The following is a 14,387-nucleotide window of genomic DNA, read 5'->3' as shown; positions in this document are numbered from 1 at the left end:
TCCATTCTCTTTCTCTTAGGAAGACAGCTATAAAGTTCTCATTTACTCTGTCTGGGTCACTTGGGAACAATGAGTAATTCTAGCCTATTTGTGCATTCTAGTTCTGCATGCTGTTTTGCTATAGATTTTTTTTTTAACCGTATTTGTGTATGTGTATGGGGGCTCACCTCCACCCTTCTGGTGGCAATGGCATTGCCTGTTTCTGGGGGTGCTGCGACAGCTCCTCCTTCCCCAGGCGGGTAAGAAGGCCAGGTCCTCACGGCGTCATGTTCCAGACATTCTTTAGTCCTCCTTTCTGTTCTACTTGTGATCTTTTCATTTTCCTTTATCCCCTGACTCTAGCTGGGTTGCTGTGTTCCTTCCCCATCTAATTCCTTGTTACTCCTGACTCTTAATAATAACAGTGAAGAGTTGGTGTATTGCACCAAAGTAAAAGGCTTTGGGGTGGCGGTGGGGACTTCAGGTCCTGGAACAGGATGGCAGAGGACCTACTGGGGGTTGTATTGTGTGGAAAACTGAGAAATGTTATGTATGTACAAACTATTGTATTTACTGTCAACTGTAAAACATTAATCTCCTGGGAGTCGGGTGGTAGCATAGTGGCTTAAGCGCACATGGCACAAAGCACAAGGACCACTGTAAGGATCCCGGTTCAAGCCCTGGCTCCCCACCTGCAGGGGTGTCCCTTCACAGGTGGTGAAGCAGGTCTGCAGGTGTCTATCTTTCTCCCTCTCTGTCTTCTCCTCCTCTCTCCATGTCTCTCTGTCCTATCTAACAATGACGACATCAATAACAATAATAACTACAACAACAATGAAAAACAACAAGGGCAACAAAAGGGAAAATAAATAAATATAAAAAATTTAAACTTTAATCTCCCAATAAAATAATAATAACAACAACAAGATAAAAAACATCAGCAGCAGCCACTTTACTTCCTACACCCCAGTTTCTTTACTTTGAGGTTTCCATAGCTCAACTGCTCATCTATAGAATTTCCTTTTCTTGGACTTCTCCCTGCTCTAACTGTGGCACTATGCCCCCTTAAGACCTCAGCCTAAATGTCACCTCTTCAGGCCTTCATTCACTGCTCTCTGTTAAATCGATTTCTTGCTACCCTGTTTTCTGACCCTTTCACTCTTACCAGAATCTGTGATTTTGCTTCTGTTTATTAGTTGTTTCCTCTATTAGACTTTACAGCTCATCTGGGTAGAACCTTGTTCATTTATCATAGCCAGAATGTCGCATGGTGCCAGGAATTAATAGGCATACAGTAGATGTTTGTTTAATGATTTTTTTTTGTGGGGGTACCAGAGATCAAACCCAGGGTCTCTTGCATACTACCACTGAGCTATGTCTCTGACCTAGCTAAGTATTTTGAGTACATAATAAAGAGCAAACATAGTGATAAATGCTTTGCATACATCATTTTAATTTTAAAATACTGTGGCAAAGGCATTGTTATATTCCCTCTTTCTATAAGATAAGAGCATATACAAAGGAGCTGAAATTTAGATCAATTGAATAATTGGTCTGAGTCACAGAGATTAAAATCTTGTTCCAATTTATCAGATGTCTGTCTCTTAAGAATAAGGTTTTGTGGTTCAGGAGATAGCTTGCCTGGTAAAGTGCTGTGTACGCAGTGAGTCCCTGGCTTCAAACCCAGGCACCATGCAGGAACACTGGGGGAGCTCCATGTATGGTGGGTGGTACATTGTACTGGTGACTCTCTTCTCTTAAAGACCCAAGAGTAAAAAGTTGGGCTTTGGTGGCTGGAGGCACACTAAGCTGAGTGCACATGTTACAATCTGCAAGGACCCTAGTTCAAGCCCTGACCCCACCTGCAGAGGGAAAGCTTCATGAGCAGTAAAACAGGTGTGTCTCCCTCTCCCTATCTGCCTCTACTTTCCCTTTCAATTTCTGTCTTTATCCATTTAACAATATATAAAATATTTTAAAAAAGAGAAAGGGGATACGACTTTTTAGGAGTTTATTATAAAAATCATATGAAATTAAAGCCCCTATCAAATATAGCTAATCAAATAAAGCAGAGAACTTTATGTCATTTTTATTTATTTTTTATTTTTATTATTATTTCTTTAATTGCCACAAGAATAATTCCTGGGGCTTGGTGCCAGCAATAACAATCCATCACTCCCAGCGGCTAATTGTTTCCTTTTTTTTCTTCCTACTTTACTTGATAGGACAAAGAGAAAGAGAGGGAGAAAAATAGATAGGCACCTGCAGACCTGCTTTACCTCTTATGAAGCTTACTCCTGCAGATGAGGATCAGGGGCTTGAACCCAGGTCCTTGCACGTGATAATGTGTGCACTCAGCCAAGTGTACTACTGCTTGGCCTCTGCTAGTCATTTTAAATACTAATATTTCACTATCATGCATTTCCTAAAATGATTAGAGTTTAATAGAGTAATATAAGAGTAGGTATTCATCTTTGAAGAAAGACCTTAACATTTTTGTGAGTGGAATGAAGAGAATTAGTGGAGTTGCCCAAAATTTGGCGTCGTGCGAAGATAATAGCAGTTTTGAAACCAAAGAAAGACCCAACACTGGCCGCCAGCTATAGACCAATTTCTCTCTTCTCCGTGTGTTACAAACTCCTTGAGAGGCTGCTTCTGTCACATATTTCTCCTCTTACAGAGAAATTCCTATCACCCACCCAAGCTGGTTTCCGCCCAGGAAGATCTACCTGCGAACAAGCCCTGGCCCTCTCAACTTACATTGAAAATGGATTCCAGAATAATTTAAAGACAGGTGCTGTCTTTGTTGATCTCACAGCAGCCTATGACACGGTCTGGCACCGTGGTCTCCTAGTCAAGATCTCAAGATGCCTGCCTCCATGGGTGGCCAACACTATATCGTTTCTTCTCCAAAACAGAATATTCCGGGTGCATCTGGGTGACAAGTCTAGCAGATGGAGACTTATCTCAAGTGGCCTCCCCCAGGGCTCTGTTCTGGCTCCTACGCTATTTAATATTTTCATCAATGACCTCCCAGAAACTTCTTCAAGGAAGTTCATCTACGCCGATGACATCTGCTGTGCAACTCAGGCATCCAAGTTCGACATCCTCGAGGAAACACTCACGAAAGACATGTCTCTGATATCTGATTACTGTAAAAGATGGCGACTAACCCCTAGCACTGCAAAAACGGTATCATCTGTTTTCCATCTACACCATGCCTCGGCCTCGCCTGAGCTTAATGTGCAACTTGACGATGCGAGAATCCGGCATGAAGCCCAGCCAGTCTATCTTGGCGTTACTCTCGATCGCACTCTGTCATTTCACGAACGTCTCATAAAAACTGCAGCAAAGGTGGGCGCGAGGAATAACATCATTGCAAGACTGGCCAGCTCCTCATGGGGCGTGAGCGCTTCCACACTACGATCATAATCTCTGGCATTATGCTATTCCACTGCAGAATACTGTGCCCCAGTATGGTTCCGTAGCCCCCATGTCCACTTGGTCGATTCCAAATTATATTCCTCCATGAGGATAATTTCTGGAAATTCCACCCCGGTTCCATGGCTGCCAGTTCTTAGCAACATTGCCCTGCCAGATATTCGTTGGGATGCGGCATCATCTAAGTTCATTTCCCACGTCTCCACTCGACCGGACCTGCCAATATACGCGGATATCTTCGCCCACACTGTCCAACGCTTGATGTCTCGTCACCCAATCTGGTCCCCTACGCCTACACTGAACTTCTCTGTTCCAGTCTCTTGGAAACAGAGTTGGCAGTCAGCTGAGGTAAAGACCAAACACCTCATCACAGACCCCTGCAAGCGTCAACCCGGCTTTGACCTAGCACGTTATGATTGGGCCCTCCTCAATCGCTATGGAACAGGCCATGGCTGGTGCGCCACTATGTTCCATCGCTGGGGAGCCAGAGATGACCCGAACTGCCCCTGCGGCTACAGACAGACTATGACATAGTCAATGACTGCCACCTCTCCAGATTCAAAGGAGGTCTCGAAACTTTACATTAGGCTCAACCTGACGCTGTTGACTGGCTACGGAAGAAGGGCAAATGCTAGAAGAAGAAGAAGTGGAGTTGTAAGGGTCAAATGATTAAGAAGTGACTTTGTACTGCAGGAAGGAATTACTCAAGATGAAAAAATTGTAATATCTAGAAATCAGAAATTCTGAATGAAATATTTTGCAGTTTTCAGATGAGTTTTCAGGTTTTTTGTTTGTTTGCTTGCTTATTTTTGACTCAAGTCAATGAGTTGAAATTGGAAAGAAATTTTATTATAAGAAATGTGCCTTTTGAATGTCATATGTAAGTCTTAGCATGGATGCTCAGTTCTCTGTGTGTGTCTGCTTTCAGTGGGATGTTTTGCATTCATGAGAGAAAGAGCAGAGTGCCACTCAGCTCTGTTGTTCACAGGTATCAGAATAGAGAACACAGGCAGGCAAAGCCTGTCTTCTACCATTGAGTATTTCCCAACCTCCAGAGGGATTTACTTTAGAAGTGAGTTAGAAGGGGGCTGGGCAGTAGCACAGCGGGTTAAGTGCACATGGGGCCAAGCTCAAGGACCAGCATAAGGGTCACAGTTCAAGCCCCCGCCTCCCCACCTGCAGGGAGGTGTCACTTCATAAGCGGTGAAGCAGGTCTGCAGGTGTCTATCTTTCTCTCTCCCTCTCTGTCTTCCCCATCTCTCTTGATTTCTCCCTGTCCTATCCGACAACAGTGACAGCAATAACAACAATAACAACAATGATAAACAACCAGGGCAATGAATGGGAAAAAATAGCCTCCAGGAGCAGTGGATTCATAATGCAGGCACTGAGCCCCAGTGATAACCCTGGAGACAAAAAAAAAAAAAAAGAAAGAAAGAAAGAATGAAAGAAAGAAAAAGAAAAGAGGTGAGTTAGTGTCTGAGGTATCCCTACCACCATTTACTGCTGAAATTACCCTTTCCACTAAGTCTACCCTCAGAGAGGTTATGAGTTGTGTTCTTTCAAAGTTGTATTCTTGGTCTGTCAAGATCTTATAGATCAGGCATTCTCCAGTGACAAAAGAGGACAGAGACATCAGGTTTAAGAATTAATGCTTTTCCTCAGCTCCCAACTTTTTCTTTATAAACTTAGTACCTGATACCCATAGTATCAGAAGTTGACTTCAGATGAAGGAGAAGAGCCAAAGAGTAGATTTTCTGCCTAAGCACACAGACAGAATTTTATATTGAATTCTACCTGAATCCAAACCTATGTATTATAGTTGAAATCATATGAAAATAATAACTTTAGGGGCAGGGTGGATGGCACACCTGGTAGAGCACACACATTACAGTGTGCAAGGATCTAGGTTCAAACCCCAGGTCTACACCTGCAGGAGAAAACTTCAGCAGTGATGAAACAACACTTCAGGAAACTCTCCCTCTCTCTTTCTCTCTTTCTGGTTCTATCTCTTCCTTCCGTCTGAATATCTCTCTGTTTCTATCCAATATATTTTAAAAGAAAAGAACAACTTATGTTTTGAAACATAGAAATTATATACACATGCCACAGGACTCCTCTGGCATTTTACCAGCCATGAGACTTTTTTTTTTAACCTTCCTAGACTCTTCTCAAAGAATTCTGTATTGTTGACCTTCCTCAGTTCTTCTTTTTGTAAATAATTTTGCATAGCAGTGGGGTAATTGCTGATATTAATGTACATTGAATATTTCTGTAATGTCAATATGTTGAGGTCAAGGGACATATGAATGGAGTTTTAGTGGGCTTCAGTTTCTAGTTTGAATATCCTTTAAGCTGCTACAGCAATGTTTTGATATGTGTGTGTGTGTGTGTGTGTGTGTGTGTGTGTGTGTATGTATGTATACACACACACATATATATATCAAAATGTGTAGAAGTGTCTAGGAAGGTTAAAAAAAAGTCTCATGGGAGTCGGGCAGTAGTGCAGCGGGTTAAGCGCACATGGTGCAAAGCGCAAGGACTGGTGTAAGGATCCCAGTTCGAACTCCCGGCTCCCCACCTTCAAGGAAGTCGCTTCACAGGCAGTGAGGCAGGTCTGCAGGTGTCTATCTTTCTCTCCCCTCTCTCTGTCTTCCCCTCCTCTCTACAATTCTCTCTGTCCTGTGCAATATCAACAACAATAATAACAACAACAACAATGAAAAACAAGGCAACAAAAGGGAAAATAAATAAATTTTTTTAAAAAGCCTCATGGCTGGTAAAATGCCAGAGGGGTGCGCGCGTGCGCACATTCACACACACACACACACACACACACACACATACATATTCTACCTCTGCTTCTATGAAACTTCCATCTTTCATGGGACTTTTCTTTTCAACTATTCTTTCTTTTGCAAACATTTTTAGGAACTTCATGGGTACTTCCTCCTACCTTTCCTTCATCTTGCAGAAATGAAGCCATCAACCTGTGGTTCTGTATCTATTCCAAGGTCCTTTTGTCAGCTCTGTATCAGTGAATGCCTCAGATATGTTTTTAGAATATTTTTACTTTCCTTCTGGCCAAATGATTAATTCATACTCTCTTCTTTTGAAAATATGCTATCTGACTTCCTTCAGAGAGACAGAGAGAGAGAGAGAGAGAGAGAGAGAGAGAGAGGAAACTCCCTTCAGTGTGCTAGGATTGGACTCTAAGCTGGGTCACACACATGGCAAAGCACTATCCAGGTGAGCTATTTCACAGACCCTTACTGCTTTCTTACAGGCCCAAGAGCCAACTGAACTAGGCGTGGAGGTTTATTTCTACATTTTTGCAGAATAATATTGTGCCCCCCCATGGTCAATAATAGCTATTTTCTTTGATACATGCTTCTTCTTTCTCATTCGCTATTTCTTTTAAAGTCTCCTAAAGAATGATTTTCAAGTTACTAGCCCCAGGGCGGCATTTTAACACAGAATAGGAAAAACAAATTAATTGTCCTTTATGCTTATCGATAAAGTCAAGTTTTTAACATACACTTGTTCCAATTCTCTAATATTGATCTGATTTTTGGATCTTGTTTATTTGGTTCATTTATGTCTACATTTTTTTTTTTTCAGCTGTCCACTGAATCACTGTTCTATCGTGCTGTTCTTCAGAGTATTGTTAAAGATTGTTATGGCATCACCAAATGGTATGGGGATTTTCTTTTAATAAAAATCAAATGGGATATTATATACAGAGTACCTTTTAGTTTTTAGGTAAATTTATTTAGGTGACTGGTATTGTTAGAAGCAGATTTGAATTTTAATATAATGCTAAGTAACAAAGAAGGATACAACTATGTTATAGGTTAATCATTAAAAATGTGATAATTATAATGATTCTTCTTTTAGAGCTGACCATTTGTTGTAATGATAACATATAAAATATAGTTCTGATTTTTATAAGTATCTAATTGTTTTATATAATTCAGTGAATATAATGTCATTATATTAACAAATTTATATTTAAAGTGTTTCACAACCAGTAAAGCATAAACACCTACTAAGGACAAATAGCTTTCACAAACAACCGTTATGAAGGCTGGGCGGTTTACACCTGGGTGAGCACACATGCTATACTGCACGGGGTTGCTGGTTCAAGCCTGCAAGGGGAGCAGTGCTGCAGATATTTCTCTCACTCCCTTACCTTCTACTTCCTTCTTCCCCATTCTATCCTTCTCTGTTCTTATCCAGTAAATAAATGAATAATTTAGTTAATTAGTTATGAAAACAACTACTATAACCACTGAGGTCTCTAGTGGTAAAATAGTGGCTGTGATTATGTTTGGTTGGTGTTTATTTTCCCAAAATACTGCACTACTTATATAAGGAGACAAGGAATAGGAAATTCCTCCATAATATTTGTTATATTGATACTATATTCAAGCATACATTTTCAGTCCTACCAAGTTTTCTGGTTGTCCTTTTTCCAATTACAGTTGGGGATTTTGTTAACTACTTGGTTATATTATTCTTCACATTAAAGATAGGACAGTTTTGGGTTCTAAAAGCTAATTTATACTTATTAACAGCAATAGATGAGGTCAATAGCAATAGAAGAAAAGTTGACATCAATAGAAGAGATTGATAACAATTTTTGTTGTTATGATAGAAACAAGTAAACAGGGCAAGAGATGGAGTGAGAAAGAGAGACACCTGTAGCTTGTTGCACCATTCCTGAATCTTACTCCCTGCAGGTAGGACCTGGGGGCTTGAACCTGGGTTCTCACATATGGAAATTTGTGCACTTTACCCATTGCTCCAACAGCTGCCACTTGATAAGACTTTTGGATTATCAATATTTCTGTAAGAAATAAGTTATTATTATTTGTTATTACTTATATATCTACAAATTATGACTAATAGTTAATTTCAACTATACATATATATGTATAATGTCTACACTCCTGAATCTGTCCCAGCTTCCATTCTCTATTCCATATATTTGCCAGTCTTCAGAATGTCTAAAGTTGAATTCTTTATGTTTTCTTCAAAGCTAGCTAGTTGCTAGAAAATACCACAAAATTGTGTTAATCCATGCCCACTCAAATATTGACTGCCTGCCTTCTGTTAAGACTTCAAATCTGTTTATGATTTTACTTTTTTCCAATTACTGCTTAAGTCATTTATAGTCTTTTAAAAACCTGCTTTGAATTCCCTTAATTCAAATCATGTATGTGTGTGTGTGTGTGTGTGTGTGTGTGTGTGTTTACATTTACCTTTACTTTAAGAACATCAGAGACCCATTAAGAAAGTTGAGAATTAGATGGCAAGTTTCACCTTGTGCTTTCCCTTTGTTTACTTGTTCCTTAAGTTCCACCTCTAAGTAAGATCTTTTAATAAGATTAATAAGATTTCTTCAAGAGCCTGTATATTGCACCATAGGAAAGGTCTCTAGGGAGAAAAAGGTGGTAAGGAGTGGACAAATCATTGGGGTCCTAGCACACAATGGAAGGAAAGGACCCATGTTAAGGGCGAGCGTGTTTTGTAGACACCTATCACAGGGAGATGAGAAATTGTACCTATGTGTCAACAACTACAATGTAAACCATTAACCCTCTCCCCCCATGAAATGATTTATGGGAAAAGAATTAGAGAGCAAATTTCAAGGAAAGATAGAAGAGATGGTTTTTTAGAACTGCTTTTCTCCACAGGCATCTACCAATTACTCTTTTTCTTTTTTTACTAGTGATTCAATATTGATTTACAAAATCACATGCCAACAGGGATATAACTCCACACTGTTCCTACCACCAGAGTTCTGGATCCCAAGTCTCTCTATTGCAAATCACCGTGGTTCTCCCAAGGTTGCACATGTGGGCTGTCATCTCTACAGCTATCTCTACATTTGTAGATAATTGCCCCCTTTCCTTCCAGGTCCAGTCCTCTCTTCCCCTCCAAGCCACATATAACCCTATTACTACATCCAGATATTTCCCCCCTTTCATCCTATCTCTCCGGGACCTGATGGAGCTGGAGTTCAGAGCCCTCTTATCCCCCTTCCTCCTACCACTTCTCCCCCACTGGGAGTGTCGATTAAGGTTGTTTTGGGGTGCAGAAGGTAGGAATTCTGGCTTCTCCACTGGATGTGGTCATTAGCAGGTTGAACCACACCCGTAGCCTGTTTCTATCTTTCCCTAGTTGGGTAGGGCTCTGGAGGGGTCAGGTTCCAGAACACATTGGTGAGGTCGTCTGCCCAGAAAAGTCAGGGTGAATTATGGTAGCATCTGCAACTTGGTGTCTGGAAGGTAGCAGGACAAAAAGTGAGACAAAATGGTTAATGAACTGGAACAAAAAAGTAGGAACAGAGCAGATAAGTTTAAGGATCTTAGGGTGGAAGAAAGCTTGAAGTTCCATTTTAGCCATGTTTCTTGGGGTCCACTACTATGGTAGTTTTTGCTTGAGTTTGATAGCTAACATGAAGTTAGATAAAAAATATTGTCTGAGAAAATGGTGTCAAAGTAAAGAAAAGGGTGAGAGAGTTAGATTAGGGCAGAGAGTAGCTCCTGTTCTTAAAAAAAAACCTCTGGATAGAACTTTAACTATTTACTTCCATCCACCTGACCCAGGGTCCATACACGTATTTCTATTTAGCATCAGAGCCTGTGTAGAATCTGAGTCCCTCTTGATCTGAGCTTGCAGCTCATGGTAACTGCTGGAAACATTGCATACTGCACTCATTTTAGGACCAGTCTTCCTCAAGTAGCAGGGTAGGATACCCCAGCCTCCCTTCATAGACTGGGGCAGCCTATATATTGGTTGTCTCTACATTTTTTTATGTTTTAAATTACACTTGTCAGGACCAAGAGGTTGCTTAACAGTAGAGCACACACATTACCTTGTACAAGGATTCAGGTTTGAGCCCCTTGCACCACATGGGAGCACCAGGTGCTGCTGGTGGTATGGTATCTGACCTCTCTTTTTCTGCCTCTCTGCCTCTATATGTTGAATTAAAAAAAGAAGAAGAATCTGCCAGGAGCAGTGGAATTAGGCAACTGCAAAGCCCAAGCATGTTAATAAATAAACCAATAGATAGAGTTAAATAAGTCATACTTTTTTATATAGTTAACACTTGTTGATACTCTTGTCTACTTGATTAGTAATCATATCTCTCATCCTCTTTCATAATATATGTCTTTCAAAAAGAGGAGAAATGAAAATTGAAATGCCTACATTCTTTCCCTTTGCTTGTGTTTGACCTCTTTGAAATTCATTGGCTTAAAGAATCAGGAGACAGTCAGAAAAACAACATAAAGGGTGTGTGTGAAGGAGACATTCTGTCAGGAGTCCTACTTTGAGTGATAGTGAAGACCTCCATAAGGAGGCCACATGTGAGATGGGAGCTGTTTGGAGGAGCATACGTTTCCCTAGGAAAATAGATCAAGAGCGAGGTGTTATACACATAGTGATTGAAGACAAAAACAGGCCCATTGAAGGAACTGAAATAACACAATTAAAAAATATATTTTATTTATTTATTTATTCCCGTTTGTTGCCCTTGTTGCTTTTTTAATATTAATTTATTCCCTTTTCTTGCCCTTGTTGTAGCTATTATTGTTGTTGTCGTTGTTGGATAGGACAGAGAGAAATGGAGGAGGAGAGACAGAGGGGGAAAGAAAGACAGACACCTGCAGACCTGCTTCACCGCTTGTGAAGCGACTCCCCTACAGGTGGGGAGCCTGGTGCTCCAACTGGGATCCTTATGCCGGTCCTTGTGCTTTGCGCCACATGTGCTTAACCCACTGAGCTACCACCCGACTCCCATAACACAATTTTTTTAGAAGAGACAGTGTTATATGCCATATTGAAGAGATGAGGACCAGATAGCACAGGACCTCTTATATACTGTGTTAAGGATTTATGCCTTAACCCTGAATGTTATGGGAGCTCTAGAGGGGTTCTAAGAGAAATAACACCAAGTAATCACCTTTCTAGTTCTGTTTGACTGATATATTGCTTTGCTTTCTTTTTTTATTGTTTTTTTTTTAATTTATTTGTATTTTGGGGCAAGGTGGTGGCGCACCTGGTTGAGCGCACACGTTAGAGTATTCAAGGACCCAGGTTCAAGTCCCGCATCCCCACCTGCAGGGGGAAAGCTTACTGAGTGGAAGCAGGGCTGCTGGTATCTCTCTGTCTTTCTCCCTCTCTATCTCCCCTTTCCGTCTCAATTTCTGGCTGTCTCTATCCAATAAATAAAGATAATAAAAAAATTTATTTCTGTTTTCACTTTTTTCTGTAGTAGTTTATGATACAGTTGTTGACATGTGGGTATAGTTTCTCATCTTCTGATTATGGGTCTCTGCAAAACATTCTCATCCCCAACTTAGATCCTTTTCCATCTTAATTCACCAGGACCTTAGCCCCCACAACCTCCCCCTTGGCCCCTCCCTCAGGGAAGGGAAAACACAAAGTAAAACCTTGACAGGGTTTGGTGTGTTGTACCAAATCAAGGGACTCTGTTTTTAAAACAGAGAGAGAGAGAGAGAGAGAAAGCCATAGCTCTGAAATTTCCTTCCGTGTCTTGGGGGCCAAGCTTGAACCTGGGCCATGCACATGACAAAGTAGCACACTACCCAAGTGAGGTATTGCACTGCCCGCCCCACCCCTCAAAGATTTGTTTGTCTTCAGGCTGGGAGTGTGGATTGACCTGTCAATGCCCATGGTCACTGGAAAAGCAATTACAGAAGCCAGACCTTCCACCTTCTGCACCCCATAATGACCCTGGGTCCATGCTCCCAGAGCAATAAAGAATAGGAAAGCTTTCAGTGGAGGGGATGCAATATGGAACTCTGGTGGTGGAAATTGCATGGAATTGTATCCCTCTTATACCACAATCTTGTCAATCATTGTTAAATCACTAATAAAATAAAATTAATTTAAAAAAGATTTGTTTGTCTTAAAGACAAAAAGAGAAACGAGAGTCTCTCTCTGGCATATCTGAGGCCAGGGATTGAACCCAGGGCTTCATCCATGTGAGTCCTACAGTGTGATATATCAGCTGTCTCACCTGGGTGGTGATGTCCTCGTTACTTGAAAAATTACACATTAACAGAAGGTCAGTTTTTCCCTCAGTCAGCCTCACATGCATGTACAGCTTTACCATCCCCAAGCCATGTTTTCATTCAGGTAGAAAAACAGAGAAAGAGCTGGAAAGGGGCTTGGGCATAGTGCAGCGGGACCAGCGTAAGGATCCAGGTTCGAGTCCCAGGCTCCCCACCTGCAGGGTAGTTGCTTCACAGGTGGTGAAGTAGGTCTACAGGTGTCTTTCTCTCCCCCTCTCTGTCTTCCCCTCCTCTCTCCATTTCTCTCTGTCCTATCCAACAACAAACGGCATCAACAACAATCATAACCACAGGAAGGTTACAACAACAAGGCCAACAAAAGGGAGACAAAATGACCTCCAGGAGCAGTGGATTCATGGTGTAGGCACTGAGCCCCAGCAATAACCCTGGAGGCAAAAAAAGAACTGAAGAGACAGCATAGTACCAGGGAGACTGCTGCGAAAAAGTAGTTTATTCTGAAAAGAAAAAGTAGACAAGGACAAATAAAAAAATAGCTTACTCTGAGAACCCAAGAAACAGATAGGTACCATATATTTTTCATTTCAGCTTACAGTGTCTAGCAGTTGTGAGAAGGGTATTCTGTTTCTTTCTTTTTTCCTTTTAGCGCAACAAAGATTCCAAGCTGTCATTCCAATAACAAAAACATCAACAATAGCAGTAAGAATCATGCCATGGTGTGGTTCTGAGAACTTGTGTTATCTAATTTAATTCAGACCATGACAACAAAATTATCACTATTACTATACAGTTTTTATAAACAAAGAGCTAATATGTGTAGAACCACCACTCTCATCTAATATACTTTACTTTCTCTTTAGATTACTCACTCCCTTTATCAGTGACATATAGTTCTAAATAAGAAGAATGACTTACTGATGGGAGATAATTTTTTGCTCCTTTGGATAAATTTAAAAAAAATTTAAAAGTAGGGCCAGATAGTGGCACACCCTGATGAGCACACACATTACCCTGTGTAAGGACCTGGGTTCGAGTCCCTGCTCCCCAGCTCCAGGGAGGAAGCTTTAGGAGTGGTGAAGCAGATCTGTAAGTGCCTTTTTTCCCCTTTCTATACTACTCTATCTGTCCCTGCCTTCTAAATTTCTCTATATCCTGTCAAATAAAATAGGAAGGAAAAAAAAGGGTCACTGAGAACAGAGGATTTGTAGTGCCAGCACTGAGCCCCAGTGATAACCCTGGTGGCAGTTAAAAAGTAAAAGTAAAAAAGGCTTAAACTTTTTTTTTTTTAATGTGGGAACACTAAATTAATATTAAATGACATCTTCCCACAGTTAACCAGTTCAATGTTATGTGATATATAAGACATACGTCCTGGAAGTATGCATAGGACTTGGGAATTGTGCAAAAGCTTGTAAAAATATAATTTCTGTTTCCTGGAATCTGTACCAGTTAAAATGACTATTATGTCAAGGCAGTGGTAAAACAACAAATGCATGGAAGGAGGGTAAACGCTGTAGAATTCAGACTAGAAAAGATCATTGTTAGTCATGTTGCCAAAAACAAGTGTTTGAACCTAATCATAAAGAATGGCTCCAGGTTAATTAAGCTTCAGAAGCAAGTAGAGAAACCTGTAATCTATTGGAAAGTAGCTGCATAAGCAAAAACTATTAAGAGAGAAATTAGTAAAATAGTGAAGCAATGAATAAAGTGGCTTTTGGAATATAAAGAAAACATGGCTGTAGCCAGAATACAATGGGCCCTGTTTGCTTAGCTAAGGAGTTTCCAATGTCTCCCAAGAAGGGCCATGAGCATAGCTTCCCTGGATAGTGAATCTGCTTTATCATATGAGCCCAGCCTCCACCACAGTGAAGATAGCTTTGGTGCTGTGTTATCTTCTACTTT

General features: G+C 40.8%; 1 protein-coding gene across 3 annotated transcripts in view; it reads left to right on the top strand.

Moving 5' to 3' along the window:
- Positions 1-14,387, top strand: part of METTL25 (methyltransferase like 25) — a 98,031-nt gene that overhangs the window by 64,853 nt on the left and 18,791 nt on the right. The window contains exons 8-9 of one of the 3 annotated variants that reach the window (XR_009549978.1): positions 7,042-7,115; positions 8,078-8,162. Coding sequence is in view for 2 of the 3 variants with exons in the window: in XM_060191461.1 (XP_060047444.1) it covers positions 7,042-7,115; positions 8,234-8,278 (119 nt within the window). In the remaining variant the exon portion in view is untranslated. Of the gene's footprint in view, positions 1-7,041; positions 7,116-8,077; positions 8,163-8,233; positions 8,279-14,387 lie in introns of all 3 variants that reach the window. The other 2 variants (XM_060191461.1, XM_007517198.3) reach the window with 2 other exon arrangements.

Source organism: Erinaceus europaeus, chromosome 5 (assembly GCF_950295315.1).
Source record: "Erinaceus europaeus chromosome 5, mEriEur2.1, whole genome shotgun sequence".
NCBI classification, from domain to species: Eukaryota; Metazoa; Chordata; class Mammalia; order Eulipotyphla; family Erinaceidae; genus Erinaceus; species Erinaceus europaeus.
The sequence above is the reverse complement of the archived record's forward strand: the minus strand, read 5'-3'. Positions and strand labels throughout refer to the sequence as shown.